The sequence below is a fragment of the Mastigoproctus giganteus genome, chromosome 3 (assembly GCF_048544385.1).
Source record: "Mastigoproctus giganteus isolate SK-2022 chromosome 3, ASM4854438v1, whole genome shotgun sequence".
Lineage (NCBI taxonomy): Eukaryota > Metazoa > Arthropoda > Arachnida > Uropygi > Thelyphonidae > Mastigoproctus > Mastigoproctus giganteus.
The window spans coordinates 15,844,014-15,865,965 of NC_143577.1; the positions used below are offsets into that span (position 1 = coordinate 15,844,014).

Here is a 21,952-nt window from a genome sequence, read left to right on the forward strand (position 1 = left end):
TACTGTTATTGTTACTCCCCAATTAACATAAAGGTTGCGTTGGAATGCTACGCAAATCAAATTTTACCTAAGTTGAAATTTCCCCAATAACCAGAATAACTAATGGTGACACCTAGTAGCTCAATAGGCAACAAGTTACCTGTATTTATACATAAGGCATGTGTTTCACATTTAATGTTACCATAACATTTTTATTAAAATGATTTTCTGTGCTATCAAATATACCCTCTATATAAAATTTCTCTAGAAATGAGTGGATCCCCCAGGGAATCTGTACAGAACCCCTGGTTATGAAATATTGCTCTGGTATATTAATTTGAGATAAATTCTTTTATTTACATTTAGAAATTTTTTTTTTTTTTACAATGTATGTTTTATTTTTAAATAGTGAACATTATGATACATACTGCTTGAAGAATTACGCTAATGGCCATTGTGATTATGGATGTAATAGTGAAGAGTGTAACTGGGATGGTTTAGATTGTGAACCAGATCCACCACAACTGGCAGTTGGTACTTTGATGATGATTGTTCTTATTGAGCCAGAGGTAATTGACATTTTAATCTATTCAGTGAAATATATTTAATCAACTCAGTGAAGTTTATGTATTTAATATTTAACTCTGCTTAGTGAGGAATATTGTTGCCCTATAATTATCTTATGATTGTTATCTTATATTTTGGTATATTAATCTGAGATTATTGCTACTCATATACAGTACCTTGCATTTATCAATGTTAAATTTCAACTGCCATTTTTTAGCCCATTGGCCTAATTTTCCTAGATCTTGTTGCAGTAGCTTACCTTGATTACTATAGTTAATCCCTGCAAACTTAGACATTAAGCCTACTGTACCTTCATCAATATTATTAATAAATATAGAAACCACACTGAGCTCAACACTGAACCCTAAGGGACTCCGCTTATAAATAACATTAGTCCAGAAAGAGCAGTGTTCACTAATAACTATTCTCTGTCTTTTCCCACTCTACCATCCCTTTATCCTTAGCAATAACTTGTCTTTAATGCCACACTGCTCCAATTTATATAGTATTCTTTCATGTGAAATAGTATCAAAAGCTTTACCAATTATCCAATTAGATAATATCAAAATTATTTTTTGCATCCAGTTCCTTTGTTACCGCATTGTAGTATCAAATCAGATTGGTCACACGTGGTTGGCCCTTAAATTCCCAAATTCCATGCCATGACTGCAGTATAATGGCATTCTTGTCTAGATGGTCTTCCCTTACTTCTTTAACAAGTGACTCCATTATTTTCCATGGAACAGAAGTTAAAAGTAACAGGTCTGTAATTACTCTTGTCATCTTTTGATTCCCTTTTGTAAATTGGGGATACATTTGCATATCTCCAATTCACAGGGACCTGCCATGAATTCAAAGGTGCTGTTATAATTATGGCTAAGGGTTTTCTTACCTCCTTTGCTGCACCCCTTTAATATAATTGGGTAGACCTCATCCACCCCAGGCAATTTTTTTATGTTTAGCTTCAACACATTTCTCTTCCACTATCTTTTCAGTTATCACAAAATCATTTAGGTTCCTGTTAGAGTTTGATAAATTTCTGGCCATCCCCTTCCATAAAGAATTCCTTGTGTGCATTTTATTTTATCAATTATTTAATTTTTTTATTATTTTGTTATTATTTTATTATTTATCAGATATTATTTTAGCATCATTTTTTCAAATATTGTTCGATACATAAATAAATAAATTGTATCTGAAAACATTTAAAAATTTTTTTTAAATGTTTCAATTAAATTAAATTTAATTAATTGTTTGTTCATTAAAATTGCATTTTAAAAAAATGCAATTTTAATGCAATGCAAAAAAAAAATTGCATTTAATTAATTGTTTGTTCATTAAAATTAAATTTTATTTACATCTGAATATGCACTATGTGCTCCCATAAACTTGCTGGTCTTTATCACGTCGACTTTAAGGTTGCTGGATTGAGGTACCCTACCCTTTTGGCCTTTCATAATTATTTAAAGAACTGTTGTGTGCAGTGCAAATAAAAGCCAAACTCTAAGTTATTTTAGCATTTCATTGGACATTATGTGATGTGATCAAGAAAGTTTGTGTCTGAACTAATATTTGGGAGCTATTCAAATGGATCTTTTTTCAAAGTAGGCTTCTTGATGCTGTGTACATTGATTACAATTCTGGAAGTAATATTCTTGATAGGCTTCTTTAGGAATCTAATAGTACATGTGTCATGTTCTGAATAATTTTCTCAATCATTGCAAATCCGATCTTCAAGGGGAGGACTTTAAGCTTGGGAAACAGGGGGTTAAATTCAGTGAGTGTAGTGGATGGGGGAATCACAATATGATGAGAGTGCTTTGTAAGAAATTCTTGGAGAGTACTGCATGTACAGGGGCATTATCAATGATGCAAGTGCCATTTCTTTGAAGCCCATTTTTTCTGGATATTCTGAACAGCATCACACATACAATCAGTATATAACTGTTTTGTAGTATTCCTAGTTCACTGTTTGACTATGTGAGACAAATTTATAATGAACAATGGATAGACCCTGTGAGTCAAAAAAAATATGATTAGCATGATCACATTTGATCCAGATCATCTTGTTTCATGGGCCTCGGAGAAGAAGGGATCAGGTCTTTATTTTTGTGCCTTAGCCATATACCCATTGTTCATCGTCAGTGATGATGTAAAAAACAGTGTGGGTCAGCAGCAGCACATTGACAAAGGCATTCGTGCAAGAACTAGTCACTCTCTGTGTTCATCAGTGAGGAAGTGAAGCAGAAAGTTCGTTGAAATGAATAATGTATTAAAATTGATTGACATGTCCCACAAGAAATACCAATTTCACTTTGCAGATAGTTGAAACATTAATCATTCCTGATCAGATCACTAGCACAAGCAATTGAATCATTGGTTTTTTTAAGTTGAAGGATGACCAAGGCGACGATCATCTATGACAGACACATAGCCCTCTTTAAATTTTGTGAACCACTGAAAAGTCTGCAAATGACACATATCCTCTCTGAAAGCTGTTTTTAACATTTCCTGGGTTTCTGTTGTGCTTTCCCACCTAATTTGAAGGAAAATTTTTTACAAATTTGCCGTTCAGTATAATCATTCATTTTAAAATGTGATGAAACAGAGAAAACTTTCTGTTCAATGATATAATAGGGAAAATGCCTTCTATTCAATATGTGCTAATTCACACTGACTGCAGATAAAAGAAAAAGTGTTATTCATATGTTACTATGTTAAAAGAAAAAGTGTTATTCATATGTCTAGGCAAGTCACCAAACATGTTGCAACTAAATATAAATTGTTACATTGTTAACATGTTGTACTACCATTTAGCAGACATCTCTGCATTATGTGTGGGGTGGATTGGTGTAGTTAGAGAGGGTGAGAATTACTTATTTTTATCTACAGGGACTGATCCTCAAATCAGTTTTGAAAGGGGGGATCCCTCAGTTTCACAAAAAAAAAAAATATTTGTGTATAAATATGTATAATGTACACATGCACCAAAATAGTAATTTTTTAAAAATTCTTTCTCTAATATTTTTGTTTTCTTCTTTATTTTGCATATTATGTAATTATTGTTATTATTTTTTTTAATATAGGTATTTTATAATAACACTGTTCCATTTCTGAGGGACATAGGCAATGCTCTAAGAACAATTGTTCGTATTAAAGTAGATAAGAATGGAATTCTTATGATTTATCCATGGCAGGCAACAGACTTGTCTGCTGGTTCTCGATGGTATACGACTGTTCCGCGATCTGGGTTAGTATACATATTTTATTTTCATAATTTCATATTTATGTATTGGAAAAAACAACTCAAAATAACAACTGCAGTGCTAAAGTTTACCACTGGACATGTTATTATGGCATAAAATTTTGCAAGGAATTTTGTTGCATAATTATGGATTTTTGTGCTTTTTAATTTAAATCTCCTTGCAACAGTTGCAAATAATTTCATATGTTACACATGATGTTGCACAGGTTGGGTGTTTCTTTTGTATCTGAAGATAAAACTATTAGCAACTTACTTTTCCTCTTAACTGTTGTATTGATGAACTTAGTATGCTAAATATGATTAATGATTTTATTCATTGTGAAAAAATAATAAACTCCTCTGACCAATAAACAAGAACAAGAAAAGCAAGAACTTTTAAATCTCCTAGCATATTAGCACATTCCTTTAGTGCCAAACTGTTTTGATCCAGATGGTCTTGATGGTATTTCTCCACATCTTAAATCCTGTTCTCCCACTTTGTGTTCTGTTTTATTCTCCTGGCATTTTTCCTTCTGCATGGCAATTTTCTCATGTCTAGCCAATTTCTGAAAATAGTCCCAAATCCTTCCTTTTTAATTATAATCTTATTGCACTCAGCCTCATATCTTAAAATTAATGGATAAATGCATCACCTACTAGTGCTTTCGTACATTATCTTAAAGTCGTCCATCCAATTAATGATTGCCAATATGGATTCTTTTAGTATTAATTCACTGGTGATATCTTGGCTTACGTTACATTTTTGGACAAATTCTGTGGAAAGTTTAGAGAATCTGGAGCAGTTTCTCTCTACATTTCTGTAACTTTTGATTATTTTTTGTATGATGGTCTTCCATTTATGGTCTGCCTTCAAATTTCTTGTCAAAGTTTTTGCAAAAGTATAATTAATGGGTAGCTAGTTTTCTCTCTGACTAATCACTGCCTGTAATGATAAAGGTTTCTCTCCTCAAACTACTAAACTAAAACTGCAGTTCCCTAAGGCTGGGTGAAAAAGCAAACCTTAGGGAGCTCCACTTATGGAAGAAGACAATCTCATATTATCTTCTTCCATTAACTGGAAATTTTTTTCTGTAATTTTGCCAGTGATATCACACTACATTCCACTTTTCACTTCAACAAATTCTACTCTGTACAAATAACACCTTCTTGAATATCCACCACTGCCTTTTCAAATGCTATTCTCAAGTGTAAAGAAGAAAACTTAGTTAACTTCAATCCTTGTAAACTGCTGCTCCTATGCTCATCTTCAGCAGTGCTCACATTTTTAGAAAAGATCATATTTCTTTGCTGGGATAACCATAACTTCTAATCTTTTACGACATAAGCAAGTCATAAATACAATATGCTTATGTTAAGGAAAAACTATGATTCAATAAAACTAGGTTTTCTCTTTTGTTCTCAACATTAGTTTTCTCACACCAGTTCATTCCTCTCTGTGGTATCTTAGTCAAGTTAGCAAGGCAGCTGGTTATGATTTATTTATATATCATCATGTGGTATCTAAATACAGTAAACTCCAACTATCAGATATCCTAATTTATGCAAAATATGATCATATTTAATCTGGATATGAATTTGCATATCTGGAATATCTATAATTACTTCAATATTATTATTTCACTCAATGCTCATCTCATTAGATTTATGTTATTGTCATTACAAAAGTGGTCAGTGCTGCTTTTGCTCAGTGTTTCTCAGTGTTATTTCATGTGCTGTGTCAGTTGGTAGTTCCATACGTCAAATATGTTTACTGCCAGAATATTTATTTTCCATGTCTACTTCTGTGCATGTAAAACATAAATGTAGTGCTAATAAACAGCCGAATTTGTGCCTAGGGCTAATAATTTGGCTGGGCTTGTGGCAACTCCCTACTCAAGGTCTGTTGCATTAATTACATTATCTTTTGAAAATTTAAAAAAAAAAAAAAAAATATACTATACAGATATTTTATCTTGGACTAAAATTTATAAATTTGTCCCTGTTAATGATAACTCAAAAACTAGATACAGTAATAAGTAAACTATAAAAGAGATATATAACAAGAAAACTGTTATGAAAGTATATAATATTAGTTCATCATCATCAAAGGCATGGAAACCAGACAATAAAATTTGTTGCCACTTCCAGTCATAAAAAGATACTGGATAAAATGCAGGGCCAGAAAACTTTGTGATGCAGTTATATATGAATGATTTTAGCCCAAACTTGCAGATGTCCTTTGATCACTGGTCCAGTACTAATTGAGAAGCCAAGGACCCTTTCAAGCATAATGCAGTGCTTATATACTTTTTGTCATTTGAAGACAAAAGCTAATTTTGGTTATTGATGATGGGATAATTTACAGGTAGCATGGCAGGCTACAGTTATAACTATCAGATTTTTCATTTATTATTCTAAGTGTTTATTTGGTTACCTGTATCTTCAGAGAGACATGTTCATAGCCACTATGTGCTTATGTGAACTTAAGGATTTGTAACTACTCTCTGGAAAAAATAAAATAATAAGAATAATGATAATTTTGGAACATATGGTTCTGTAACACAGCAGCCAGCAGTAAAAACTCACCTGTTGATTAGTATTCAAGAAAGTTAATACTCAAACACCAACCAAGTAATTAACTATTTAATAAAATAAAATAAGATGATACAGTAAACTGGACTATTACAATAAGTACTAAAAGAAATAAGATTGGTTAAAACAGTTAAAAACTAACAATGCTAAAATCGTTAAAATACCAGAAATCCGAAGCTTTCGGAGACAGCTGTCTCCTTTCTCAACAGTGTACTGTTGCTACAATGACACATCCTTAAGTAACAGGCCCATGTGACTCATCAGGAACATCGTCAGTATTCTCTATTTGCGCACCGGAAATGGAAGTGACCCGGGAGTGTGCCATGTGGAACCAATCATCGCGTCTGAGGACAATCGCCTCAAAGAGGGGGTGTAATTGCACACCCCTGTCCCTGTTAATAGTATGACAGGATGAACCGATTCATAAGCTCTCGAGCCACTTGCGTTCTCAGAACCCATGTGCACGGTCAGTAATGACCGCATCCTCAGGGGAGATACAATGCTGTTGCTCCCAAAAATGTTCTGCCACAGCAGACCTAGCATAGTTCACAGTCTTAATGGTGGTCAAACATTCCCCCAGATGGTCTTTTAGACATCACCCTGTCTACCCCACATAACAATCCCCACAATCCGAGCACTTAATCTCTTATGTGGGGGAGACAGGGCGACGTCTAAAAGACCGTCTGGGGGAACATTTGACCGCCATTAAGACTGCGAACTATGCTAGGTCTGCTGTGGCAGAACATTTTTGGGAGAAGCAGCATCGGATCTCCCCTGAGGATGCAGTCATTACTGACCATGTGCATGGGTTCTGAGAATGCAAGTGGCTCGAGAGCTTGCGAATCAGTTCATCCTGTCATACTATTAACAGGGACAGGGGTACACCCCTCTTTGAGGCGATTGTCCTCAGATGCGATGATCGGTTCCACATGGCACACTCCTGGGTCGCTTCCATTTCCGGTGTGCAAATAGAGAATACTGACGATTTTCCTGGTGAGTCACACAAGTACCATGGGCCTGTTACTTAAGGATGTGTCATTGTAGCAACAGTACACTGTTGAGAAAGGAGACAGCTGTCTCCGAAAGCTTTGGATTTCCTGTATTTTAACTTATTTTAGCGATTTTAGCATTGTTAGTTTTTAAGTGTTTTAACCGATCTTATTTCTTTTAGTACTTATTGTAATAGTCCAGTTTACTGTATCATCTTATTTTATTTTATTAAATATTTAATTACTTGCCTGGTGTTTGAGTATTAACTTTCTTGAATATGGAATTTCCCAGCCCCATAGGCCTGTTTGAGGGAGTTGGTTAGTAGCCTCCACAGATGGTTGCAAGTTGCATAGATTGCATTGTTTATCTATTTTATACTGTGTTCTAATAAATGAAAATAATGCTGTCCCCTATTTATTCTTTATTCATTGTTGATTGTGTAACAGTTATTTTTTTATAAACTATTTTATGAAAATTGCACAGCTTTTCAAAATTACAAATTAATTTTTTAAAATTTTATTTATATTAATTATTAGTTAATAATTATATAGTCTCAAAATTACACAAATTAATAGTTATTAAATCTATATAAACTTCTGTTGTCTCTTAATATACTGAATACAAAAAAATATAAATTCTGTTTTTAATTGCAGAACTCAAGTTTTCTTGGAAATTGATAACAGAAGATGTACAAAACTGCCTGGTATCGAATGTTTTCACTCTGCCTCAAAGGTAAGTATTTGTAGCAATTTAAACATTTTATTTGTTTATTGTAGGATATTGGCTTAGCATCCACAGAAGTTAAACCTCTACATTTTAATTAAGGGAGCCATGAATTATAGCATGGAGGTAAATTAAGTTATTACTTAATTTATCTGTAAGGCATTAATATTCTCTAATATAAGAATATATAATAAAAGAATACAATAAAATGAAAATTATAAGTTGAGGACAGTTTGCAGTTATTCTTGCTACAGTCTCCTTAACATTCAGAGAAACTTGCCGAATCAGGACTTAATACGTGCATCTTAGAAAGGATGTGGCAAGTATCTCAATTCTCCATCCAGAAGAATTTGATGATGTAGGCTACTAGAACCATTTTTAATTTGTTAATTTTTACCACTGGAGAAGACTGAAAAAGCAGTTTGATATGTAGGACCTATTAGTTTTTAATCCAAAATGATTTATCTGAATTTTGTTATCTTTTTATAGCCTCCCTAAATTCCATATTCTAAATTCTAGATTTTCTATATAAAGGATTAGACCTTGTAGGTCTAATCCTTGAACAATATTTCTTCATTGGTATGAAAAGCTAGTAGCTTTCAAGATTACTTCCCCGAATACCTCCCATTTAGAATTTCCTTTTGGTAACATCATCAGTTGGTCCCACTGCACAGAATTTAAAAACACTCTGAGACCACCGTAGTCACCCTTACGAAAGCAAAAGCCTTTCCCTTTACCCTTGACAGTAGTTATGTCTTTAATTAAATTCCACATTACTATGCTGTGATTGCTGCCACCCAGTAGTTCTTTTACCTGCAGATACTTAATGCACAAATAATCACTGCTGATAGCCAGACAAAGAGTATTGCTTCCTCTTGTTGCCTCTCTAACATGCTGCTTTAGAAAAAAGTCTTGTTAGTGTGTGTAAATGACAAACCCACAAATTTCAATCAACATCTAGAAAGTTACAATCCCTGATCATTCTGATTTGCTAGCCCACTCTATTTCTCTGTATAGCTGTTCAGTATACTCATCACAGTCATTAGGCCTATAACACACTCCTACTCTCAATTTTGTTTTTCCAATGCTTATATCACAAACAAACTGACTGAACATTGCACTCGCCACCAATGTCAACTGGATGCACTGCCTTAAATGTAATATGCTTCTTAACTAACTTTTTAACCCTTCCACTGCTCCTGTCCTGTTTGTCCTTCCTTTATACATTGTAAATTATACAAGTATACATGCACATGTTCTTACTCTTAGTTATCCTAACACAGCCCATATATTTATTTGTTTCATGATGACACAGCAGGGCCTGAAGTCCCAGACACCTTGCTTTCCAGGCATAGTAGCAATGCAAGATTCACTTTCACCTTTGCCTGCAACTCTAGTTAAGGTATTTGTGTATCCTCCCCCCCCCCAAGCTAAAAGTTTTCAGATCCACCTATCACTGCCTCAGTAGCATAGCAAATATTCCTGCACCCCTTCTATTCAAGTATATTCCATCCCTGTAAAAGCAGTCTCTCCTGTTAATAAGCATAGACAACACTGAGAAAAATTCTACCCCACGAGCCTTGCACATCCTCTGCAGGGCCAAATTGATTGACAAGGCTCTCAACATATACTCCCTCCTATTGTGTTTGGGCAGAATTGCAGAAACTTTCAAATTCAATCCTAACTTGCAACTTTTTCCCAACATTGGCTAGTATTTGTTAAGTAAGTAAGTCCTCAGATCTCCTACTGTTAATATCATTGGTGCCAACATGTACAACAATATCAACTTTTGTGCTCTTAAAAATGATATCTGCTCTACTTCATCTACTTTTGCCCTTGGCAGACATACCCTGGTCCTATTCCACCTATCCTTCTTGCACAACATGTTTTCCTGACAATAGAGTCACTGACTCTATTGTCAGGGAAACATTCTGCCTTGGAGATTGCCACTGTGTTGTCAGATACACAAGTGTGTGGTGTTGAGTTTGACAGCTGAAAGCATGATGGTCCCTCCATATTAATTCCTTCTACAAACATTTTGCAAGTTTTACATTTTGTTAGGCTGTGATTCGTAGGAGAATCACCCTCTTTGGTTCTCTCCCCAAGCCGCAGCACTCCCACTACTTTGTGCTCATTGCTTTGCCACTCTAGTCTGGGGCATGATTTCCATTTAAATACAATTTAATTTATTAATGATGAAAATTAATAAAATTACTACTAAATTTAATTGATTAGTTGACAGTACTACACTAAGCTAATAAATATCTAAATACAGTGATACACTATCAAGTTTTACGTTATACCTTATGCTATCAAGTTCAAGATATAAATTTGATGTTTGTATCTTGAACAGTGTTAAATTAGTTATATCCATAATGAAAAGTAAAATTCCTTAGCTAAACATAAAAAGATATGTGGCCAACAAGTGATTAGAATCTTTGAGTTTCTCAGAGCAGTCATTCTTTCTATGGTATTAAACATTTCTTTATTTCTTGTTGTCTATCCAACAAGAAATTTTTAATAATGACCTGCATCATCATCTTTCTCTGTTTCTATACTAACCTTCACAACACATTAAATATCCATACAAAATTTTTCGTGGTATGCTGACTGTCTTACTTTGTATTGTTTTGAGTCCAAATGTTGGTCCACTGTGCCTTGCACAGAGAATTAGTTTAGCAGTAAATTAGTTCTGAAACTTAATGCACACTAAGTTTGTCTTGGTGGGAGTAGAGAGATTCCCATGATCAAAAATCAAATGCTGTAAAGCATACAAATTTTATTTAATTTCAACTAGTGTATTGAAATATCCCTCTTCAGTCTTATAATATTGAAGCATCTTTTTTGATTGACCCTGTACATATAAAGTGAGAAGTAATGACTGTTGAATTTAACAGATGAGGTTTAAATTCAAATGCTTAATTGATGAAATGGATCTACCTTAATCACAAATGAAGAAAATGTGGTGATAAAAGCATTTATCCTGTTGCTTTATAAAACAGAAACTATGAAATATGTGATATTCTCTTTAATATTTTGCAGTGGGGGGTAAATACATAAAAACAGTGAGTTCACAGTTTGCTGTGCAAACAGTGTTCATTTATTTTTTTCTTGTGTTTACATATCTAAAGAAAATTTCTCTTATGCAATATTTGTTTCCTTTCTTAGGCTGCACAATTTTTGGCAGCAGCTCAATCACGGCATGCTTTAGATACAGCATTCCAGATTAAAGAAATCAGTGGAGCAGATCAGGACAAACCTCCTTATGCTATAGATACTAGCTATCCAAATCTGGTTTATGTTGTGATAGTAGTTATTGTTATCATTTTATTTGGCCTTCTCATTGGTGTACTGGTAACAACACAGAGAAAGCGTGCCAGAGGAATTACTTGGTTTCCAGAAGGATTTTTCCGAACAAGTAGTGGACAGAGGAGACGATCGAGAAGAAGAGGGCCAGATGGACAGGAAATGAGGTACTTTATTTTTTTAAAAATGTGCTAGTGATTCAAAAACCTGTATCTATGAACTATAAGAACTGATTATTATTATTTTTAAAATAGAATCTCATTAAAATTTTTCTAGACTTAGAAACTTTAATATTGAATAAAATATCAGTGTTAGGTCTCATGCATTAATGCAAGTGTTGAAAAACAGAACAAACATGAATTATTATTAAAAGTTCATTTATGTTGTGAGGAATTTAGCTTTTAACACCTTATTTAACGAGTTGTCTGAAATTAAATAAATGTATAGCAGATTTTATTTCATCAGATAGATTAGATGTAGGTTTAAATTTGATTAAATACTTACATCAGAACTATTCTACTGAAAACTCAGTTTTCAGCAGAATGGACCTGAAAGTGTAAAAATATGGTAAGCCAAGTTCAGCTAAGAAAATTATCATAAAAAGAAGTAAATGAATAAAACATATATGTTAGTATATTAAATTATTTACTTAAATAAATTCAAAAACACATTTTATCAAAAAATTGCTTTCTTTAAAAATAGATTTCAGAAATCCAGTTAAACAAATTTCATCCAAGAAAAACAATATAAAATGAAATCTGCTTTAAAAATTTATGTTAATAATATTCTCTCTTTTGTGGAAATAAAAAAATAGGCAAGCACCATATTTTCTTTTGTTTTGTTTTGAAATTATATTTTTCGAAAATGAAGTAATTTATAGTTTAACTTAAGTAGAAAAAAATTATTTTTCTATTTAAAAAACAAAACTTAATGAATGATAAATAATATTTTTTCTCCCCATAGAAATCTGAACAAACAGTCATCAGCAAACCGTGTTGATGTTAATGCTAATGATAACACAGCAACACCTCCAGATAATAGCCACTGGAGTGATGATGATGCAGCTGATCATCCCCCAGTTAAAAGAATGAAGAGTGACAAAAATTCAGATCCTACTTTTGGAGAAAATCATACAGTGGTGCGAGCAACTGAATTTGATGAAAATGATCCCCGCCCTTGGACTCAGCAACACTTAGATGCTGCTGATGTAAGAAATCCAGATATTCTCGCTCTTACTCCACCTCAAGGAGAAGGAGATTTGGAACCTGGCAGTGTTGATGTGGATGTTCAGGGTCCGGGTAAATATCTTTTCTAATGTCTAAGTTATTCCTATCATATTTAAAGGAGTCAACTTTTTAAATAAGTTTAGAAGTATTAAACATTTTTCTTAAAAAACGGAAATGAAAGATACAGTGCCAAATAATTATTTAAAAATATAGTAAGTTATTGTATTTCATTTTTTGATCAAGTATGTGTGGTTATTTATAGTATTTGGAATTTTTTTTATTGCCTCTGTATAAATTAGAAGAACCCTAACAGATATTCAATTACCTTAACTGCCAGCCATTATTAAATGCATTGGTACTAACCAAATAATTATTTATTATTATTAATAAGAAATAATTAAACTATAGAAATAATAAATATTATATTTATTAGTTGCTATAGTTTATAGGTTTTTTCAATTAAATAAAAAAATTGAATTAGGTATTACTTTAGCGGTATTTGAAATATAAAAATTCACCATTTGAAAGATCCTTCAACAAATGTGCAAATTCATAGGTGATAATAACTTATAAATCATTCCTTCTTTTTGTTTTAGGTGGTTTGACACCTTTAATGTTGGCTTCATTTCGTGGTGCAGCTATAGATACAGGAGAAGAACGTGAGGAAGATGATGGTTCTGCAAACATGATCCAAGATCTTCTTATTCAAGGAGCTAAGATTAACATGACCACTGAACATACAGGTTAGAATATTATTATAAAAATTTGGTTCTTGACTTCCTAAAGTTGATGAAATCAGATAAAAAGATTTACAATTAAATATTCAAGTGTCAGGTTAACATTGAAACATCAGTTAAGATCTTATTTATAATTGAAGTTCATTTTTCTGTGTTTTCTCCAAATATATTTTTATTTTTGGGAGAGTTGGAAATTCTCCTCACCTTAATTGTATCTCTTATTATAGTCCTCTTAGCAAGCAAGCAAGGTTGCATTTAAACAAGTTTAAAACTAATTTTAACAGCAGCCACAGTATTAGCTTCTTATGTAAATCTGATTTTCTTCTTTAATTTTTATAGTTTGTCTTCTTTAATTTGTCTAGTTTGTCTTCTTTACTTTCTGTCTGCTGCAATCTAAAAAATTCAAAATTGCATATTCAAGTATATTTGAATATTATTTATACATATCTTATTAATGGATTTATTATTATGTTTACTTAGGAGAAACATCTCTTCATCTAGCAGCACGACATGCAAGAGCAGATGCTGCAAAACAGCTCCTTGATGCTGGTGCAGATGCCAATGCACAAGACAATACTGGCCGAACACCCCTTCATGCTGCAGTAGCCGCTGATGCACAAGGAGTTTTTCAGGTAATTTTTGTAATTTCATTGTAAAACTGTATTCAAGAAGCAGTGAAAAATTTATTTTAATTTTCTCACTACTATTAGCAAAAAGGCCTTGTGTGTTAGGAATATGCATACTGAAACAATTCGTGTAACTACTAAAAAAATAAAACTTTAATAAAATATAGGAAAAATAAAGTAATATATGGAAACTATAAAGAATAGAGCTAAGAGACAGAAATAAAATATATACAGATAAATACTGAAAGTGAAGTACTAAAAGCTATAAGAACAATATATATACTAAGAAGCATTTGGAACAATGTGTTCCTTTCTCAACTTTGAAGACAAGCAGTATGATAATTGCTTATATCAAACTATGTCATAACCACTGAATAGAATTATTTTGATGAATTTATTTTGGCTTCTTTTTTCCAGATTCTCCTGAGAAATCGGGCAACCAATCTGAATGCACGCATGCATGATGGTACAACACCTCTCATTCTTGCAGCACGAATGGCCATTGAAGGGATGGTGGAGGATCTGATCAATGCTGATGCTGATGTTAATGCAGCTGATGATCATGGTATGTTTTATTACAGGTTAATGTTTATACCCTATACCTGCATAATGCATATCCTGAAACATGTAATACTTTATGATGAGCATAGCATATCACTGTTTTAGATGTCTTAAAAAGAAGTTAATATTGAAGCATATTGTTTGTTCTAGCTTGGTAACTCCAAATTTTAGTTTCTTAAAATTATTTAATAAGATATTGCAAGTCAGTCTTATAGAGTATTTTACTAATAAAAATACAAAAAGTGCAACCCTTTCAAACTCAAATTTAGACTTCTTCATTGGTTACTGGTATAGCTTAACATAAAGATGGAGCACCTCACAACACTAAAATATTAAACTAGCATCGACAAAGTTAAAAATTAAAGCATAACGTGGAAACCTTTTTGAAAGTGTAGGCTTATTGCACTTGCTAAATGAGATTTTAAGAACAGATATAGTTATTAAAATTATTATTTTTGTAGTCCAAAAAAAAATCACTATACATTTCTCAGATAATCTCTGAAAAATTTCCAGAAAGGGAGCTGCCCTTTCTGTTTTCAATTTCATAGCTCTAATAGTTATTTTGTAAGAATTGTTTTTTTTTTTTGCATTATTTTTTACTTGAAGTACCCTCAGCAGGTTAGAACTATTCTTTCTTTGTTTTCAAAAGCTTGGAACACTATTGGGAATTAGTTTAATTCTGATGCTACCTGCAGACTTTCTTATGGCTTACCATATTTATGTTTTTTTTATAGTTTTTGATATTTTAATTTTGCATCTATTTATGCCACAAACATGATTTTAAAAAATCATTAAGCATTTTCATTAATCATTTAGCAGGCATGTCGAAAAAAAATCAGTTCAAGAGTGTGGTTACCTTATACACCATTCAACTTTTTCGGAATAAAAGGCAAGAAATAGTTGAAAATTATCCACTTGATAATTTTATTCCGTATTCTGACATTAAAGTAAGATTAAGTAAAATAAGATTAACTCCCAGGTCACATTACAGCCTGCAGTTGTGAAATTTGAAATTTATGTGTTGATTGGGGTTTGTTTTTGCACCAAAGCAACTAAGGATGTGAGACATTTGTATATAAAATGGCTGTACATTGTATGCATTCTATGGTAAGTTCTATGGTTATAAAGATGACTGTTTTATAAGTAATTCCTGTTATGCAGGAAGAAAAACCCAGAGATACATCTGAGTCAGTTTAACTAACTTGGAGTATGAAAAAAGCAGATAAAAAATTTATCTCATTTTGACTGGATTCAAACTCAGGCTTTTTAAATTTTATTTATTTTTATGAAAATCCCAAACACGAGAGGTATTAGAACCTCTAGTATTTAGTACTGTGCATGAGCTGAAGGTTTAGAAGATGAAATCCTGATGCATCTCTGCCAGTTTAAGGTTGAACAATAAAAGGATGTTGACTGGTTGCAGCATTTGGACTGCTTTGAAAGAGAGCATGAATTATAGAAGCCAATTCAGAAGAACTGTACCCATGAAAGTATCTACAGAAAAGGCATGCAGCAGATACAGAATGTCTATGAGACAGAGTGAAGAGATGCTGTTAGAGATGTCATTAGTTACATTAAATGCTCAAGAAGCCGAGGGAGGTTTTAGGGGCACCACCCCAGATGTGGGAACAATGTTCCACAGTAGGGCAGATTTGTGATTTGTAGAGTAAACAGCTGTTTGGAAGAAAAGTAATGCCAAGAGCAAAAGAGAAAATCCAGTTTTTTAGATGCAGAGGAAGCAATATTTGTAATATGCTTATGCCAAGAGAGATTAGAAGCCAGGCTAATCTCCAGTAGAGAAATATGATCTTGCCTAGAAATCAGAGTGTTATCGAAATTAACCATAGGAGCAGAAGAATCCTCTTTTGCACGATATAAGATAGGACTGGGTTTTAGAAGGATCGAAATCAACTAAGTTATCTTTGTTCTACAGGAGATTTACCTGGAGATCACCATTTAAGGAATTGATTGTGGTTATATGAGAAGTTGAAGCTTTTTGTGCAGGGCAAAATTCAATGTGCTATCATTAGCAAAACTATGGATAGGATTTCCGATCACACAGAATGGAAGAAGGTCATTAACATACAAGGAAAAAAGTGGGAGAAAGAACTGAACCTTGGGTAACACCAGCATTAGTAGAGAAGTTAGAAGACAGAGAGCCATCTGCCATCGCCCTCAGTAAGCAGTCAGAGAGAAAACTAGATACCCAATTACAAAAAACAGTTGGGAAACAATAAGATGGAAGCTTATTTAGAAGTCTTTTATGCCAAACACGATCAAAAGCCTTTGAAATGTCAAGAGCAACTGCTTGAGTCTCACAAAACTTTTCCATTGAATTTGTCCATAGGTGGGTAACATAAGAGAGAACATTGTCAGTGGATCAAAACTGACGGAATCTATACTGGTGATCGTTGATCAGGTGGAAGGTTTCCAGACTTATAACACACTCCTACTCTTATTTTTGTTTTCCCAGTGTTTATGTCACACCAACCTTATGTCACATCAACATTGCATTGGCCACTCATGTAGACTGGATAACCTGCCTTAGATGTAATATGCTTTCTATATGTCAAAGGCTGCACATTCTAAGAAATTCATTGTGAACATTTTATTCTTTATAATGTTTGTGTGCCCTTCAAAAAAGCATGTTATGAGCAGAAAACAAATATTGATGTGATGCATCACATTCAAAACAAGAGATGTCAGGTTTCAAGATGAGCCATGTATGGGAATCCACATTCATTAGAAACTGATGACTGCTTTATAAGCCTGTTACTGCCTCATATCAGTTAAATTTGAGGATACTTTTTTGTCAAAAGAGACTAAATGTTTTGCAAAAAAATTGTTTTGTTCCATTGCAATGCATGTACACTGTCTACATGATTGGAGGGATACTTTAAAGTAGAATTATAGTAGGAAATGGACTTGCATTCATTAGATACCACACACAATCATGCAGACAAAACAGTGGTTCAAGCGTTACAGCAAGTGGTTTTGGTACATCTTACTACGCCACACCTTTCTATTTCAAGCTACCACCTCTTTGGGCCATTATATGATTTGTGAGATTTTTGCCATTTCCTTTGTGGCAAAATGGCATAAGCTGGGGAAGAAATTGAAACTGGTGAAGCTCTCATAAAGTGGTTCTGGCTTGGTGGCAGCTTGCTCCTCTAGCACAGCATCACAGAAAACATTTTAGGCCATGGGCCACTTTTGATTCCTAGCTTATTGGCAAACCGTAAATTAAAATATTATTTTGTTTTATTGTTTTAGTAATAAATAAAACACTGATTGACAAATAAAAATGTTTCTAGTCCACCATAACAATTTTTCCTTCTGCATTTCTAAGCACATAGATTTGAAAAATAAAATTAAAAATTTGTCTGTATGCAGTCTGCCTAATATTTAATCATAAAAAGTAAATCCAATAGTGGGATCATGGATATACACTGTATTCCCATTTAGTTTTTTTTTTTTTTTTTTTTTTTTTGTAATAAAAAGCAAAAACAGATTAAATAAACTAAAATTTTATTCTTTATTCTTACACTATATTGGATTATAAGAACAATATAATGTGTTTAGGAACAGCAGTGTAGTTATCCAAGAAAAGGAAAATTCCTGATTTCCTGACTTTCAGTGCTTAGCACTGCAAATGTAGCAAAATTGAGAAGCCCAAGTGAGCAAAGCTGAAACTGAAACTCTACATATTAAAATTTTTATTATTTTTTATTTATTATTATTTTATTTTATTTATTTGTTTTTATTGATATATTTAGTACACTAGGATGCTGCCCTCTAGAGGGTTAACTGCAATTTCTTCACAGCGTTGAAGCACCATAACCACCATTTGGGTAAAAACCCAAACTGTGGTAGCAGTTATACAAAAGAGAAAAATATTATGTTATCTCTACTCTACGCACACTTTTTAGCTCTTGTCTGAAATTAATTAACACAGAAACTTTATTACCTTATTGTATCATCCCCACCCTTTCAAATATTGACATGTACATATAACCTGAAGGTTTAGGCGCATTATGGCCAAAGTAGCCTATGCGCCATCAAACCTCCATATCAACAACATAACCTGAAGGAATTGCAATTAAATTTTATTTTAATAAATAAAAAAACAGTCATACATTAAAAAAATTTAATAACATTTTATTTGTGATATTTTCTTGATTACAAAGTGATGATAGAATTTTATCAATATGTGTTTACTTATGGCAAATTTTTATTTCCTTAGGTAAGACTGCTCTGCACTGGGCGGCAGCTGTGAATAACGTTGATGCTGTACGTGTCCTTCTTGCCCATGGTGCTAATCGCGATGCTCAGGACAATAAAGAAGAAACACCTCTGTTCCTAGCTGCAAGGGAAGGTAGTTACCAGGCTGCAAAAGTACTGCTGGAACACCTTGCTAACAGAGATATTACAGATCACATGGAAAGACAGCCATGTGATGTTGCCCTTGAAAGAATGCATCATGATATTGTAAGGCTATTGAAGGAAGTTCCAAATCCTCAGATATCTGTGTCAAGTGGCCCATTGGGAGGTAGTGGATCACCTCCACTGATGATTCCTACAGTGATTGGATCAACAAAATCTTCAAAGTCTAAGAAGAGGCCCAAGATTAATAACATATCAGTAGTTGCACTAAGAGATGGAAGAGAACCAGTATCTCCTGTTATAGAGGGTGGTGCACGCCGAAAATCTTCTATTAAGAAAAGAAAAGAACCCCCACCAATTGTAATGCATGGTGTAGAAGGATCAGTAACTCTTTCACCAGTGAATTCTCTGGAATCACCACACACCGGTAAATGTCTAGATAACACACCTCTCGATAGTAGTATGTACAATGGTGCTCCTTTGGGAATACCCCATCCCACTCTAGGAAACATTGACAATGGTCCTGGTTGTATACCCGTCAAACAGCCACCTTCATATGAAGACTGTTTAAAAATTGGATATGTGACAATAGGAGGTATCGATCCGAGAAACCCTGGAATGGGAGGACAGATGTATATAAACAGCGGTAACATGATGCCTCCCCTACAGAGCATGAAAAACCATCATCCAAGGCAAAATTCCTTGCCAAATAGTATTGCAGTGACACACATACCTACATCTCGTTCATATACTGTATCATCCCCAATAAAACAACGCCCCTCTCTTCCTACTTCTCCAACACACATGGCTGTAATGAGAGCAGCACATCATCAGAAGGCAGTTCAGATGCAGCCACAAAAGAGTGCCAATACTACTTACGATTATCCAGCTACTATAACAGATGTTCAACATTTAATGAACTCCCCAGCACTAAAACCAGCAGTGCCTTCTAATTCAAATGGTCAGCAAATAGCATATTCTCATCATTTTCATTATCCTACTCCACCTTCGCAGCACAGTCACGGAGGATCAGAAACTACACCACAACACTATCTCCATCCACCAGAAACTTACTTAACACCCTCTCCAGAATCACCAGGACAGTGGTCTAGCTCATCCCCTCATTCTGCCCAGTCTGACTGGTCTGAAGGCATTTCTAGCCCAATTGGACCAACCAATATCCATCCACATCCATCAGTAGATCAACAGCAACAACAAGTTTTACATCAGCAACAGTCTACGCAGCCACCATCATCCTCTTCATCATCCACATCGTCATCATCCTCGTCCTCTTCTCCTCCATCTCAGCAGACATCCCATCAGTCAGAAGCAGTGTTCATTTGAAAACTTCAAAAAGCAGAAATGTGTACAGCAAAATATTTTTGTATAGATTTGTGTGATACACCCTGTTCTGGTACTTTAGAAGTTCCAGGAAACAAAACAAGAGTGAGATGTCATCAATTCATATCATTCATTAGAAAGTGCAATCAGATCACTATGCTTATGAACTGTATAAGCAATCATAAGAGCTTTTTTTTATATAATTATATGTACATTTCGTGAGAATGTTTCATTTTACACACCTGTGCTTAGATTAGTGTCATACTAGAACACAAGAGATAAATATTTATTTGTAGTAATTAACATATTAATATGAAGAAAAGTGCAGTAAAATGGTTGAAGAAATGTGTATATAAAGAAACTGTGACACTAGTTTAAGTAGTTCATTTCTTTGAAAATAAACTATTTGAGAGAGTTCATATGTGCACATAAGTATGCACCAGAGCCACAATGAATATTTAGCCGTCAGATAAACATGCTGAGAACTGTACTGAACTTATTTATTTGAATTGTGGTATTCAGTGCCAATGCAGAGACAGTCTCAATGAACTCAAGCAGGATTTTTATTCCATCTGCTATATAAATTTCATACCTTTCATGCAAAATAAAAAAAAAAAAAGAAAAAAAGAAAAAATCATTCTCAGTGCCTAACTATACATTATCATATCTACTTAACCTCTTGAAGAACAAATTCTGTACAGTTAGTTTAATACAAATATAAGTTTAGTTAATTTCTGTGTGGTATCGTGTTTTATCTTGACTTGCTCATCTGTTTTGTAAAATTATCTTAATAAGTGCAAAAATGCCACATCTGTGTTTTTTTTTTAACCCTTTCCTTCTCCCCTTCTTTATAAAGCAGGGCTGAAAACAGTATGGTTGTACATGTATTGTTTAATATTTTACTTTCTTTTATTAGTTGTTATTATGTCACTTTAATGAAGTGTCAAAGTTTTAGAAACATTGGGCACAAAAGTTTTTGTGTGCTTTTCTGAATTTTCTAAAGTGATATTTTAATATTTTAAGTTGTTATTGATCCTGATAATGACTGCATTCCTCTGACTATGCCATATAAAATTCTGTGATTGTATTTTCTAGGGACCATACCTTTTAGAATTGTTTATGGTATATATATTTTTTCCAAGCAGAAAAAAATGTTTTATTTTATAATTTTTTTCCTGAAGTCTAAGGAGATTTGTTACAAACTCGTATATTAATGTCTGTTTAATGTCTTACTGTTTGCAAATATTTTTTGATAATTTACTTTTAGACAGTCATAAGAAACTATAAGATCTATAGTTAATTTGCTCTGAGAAGCATTATGGAAATACTTCCAGTTTGTAAAATTTCATATGTTGGTTAACATATATCTGCTCTAATACCATCTTTTAAATATCGATTTTAAAAAAAATTGTTATAATTTTTTAAAAAGGTTTTTATTTATAGTCAATTTTTATTTTGTAAATGAACTAAAAATTTTAGTTTATTTAAATTTAAAAATAAGTTTTTAAAATTTAAGAAAAATTTAAATTTGTTTATCAAAATTTATGATTTTAATTAGTTTGGCAGGGAGTTAAGTTTTAATTAGTTAGTAATTTTAGCATTTGGGCTTAAATGTGATCTTAAAACTCTAAATTATAATTAACATGAAAAGGGAGGGAGTGGTTTGAGCTACAGAAA

At 33.2% G+C, this 21,952-nt stretch overlaps 1 protein-coding gene across 2 annotated transcripts in view; it reads left to right on the plus strand.

Moving 5' to 3' along the window:
• LOC150087734 (uncharacterized) overlaps positions 1-20,458 on the plus strand; it is a 176,587-nt gene extending 156,129 nt beyond the window's left edge. For both annotated transcript variants that reach the window (XM_090369185.1, XM_090369186.1), the window contains 9 exons: positions 389-548; positions 3,633-3,796; positions 8,026-8,104; positions 11,264-11,568; positions 12,365-12,699; positions 13,224-13,370; positions 13,845-13,996; positions 14,408-14,555; positions 18,795-20,458. In XM_090369185.1, the coding sequence (XP_090225311.1) occupies positions 389-548; positions 3,633-3,796; positions 8,026-8,104; positions 11,264-11,568; positions 12,365-12,699; positions 13,224-13,370; positions 13,845-13,996; positions 14,408-14,555; positions 18,795-20,278 (2,974 nt within the window). In that variant the 3' untranslated portion in view covers positions 20,279-20,458. The remainder of the gene's footprint in view (positions 1-388; positions 549-3,632; positions 3,797-8,025; positions 8,105-11,263; positions 11,569-12,364; positions 12,700-13,223; positions 13,371-13,844; positions 13,997-14,407; positions 14,556-18,794) is intronic.
• Positions 20,459-21,952: the final 1,494 nt, after the last annotated feature.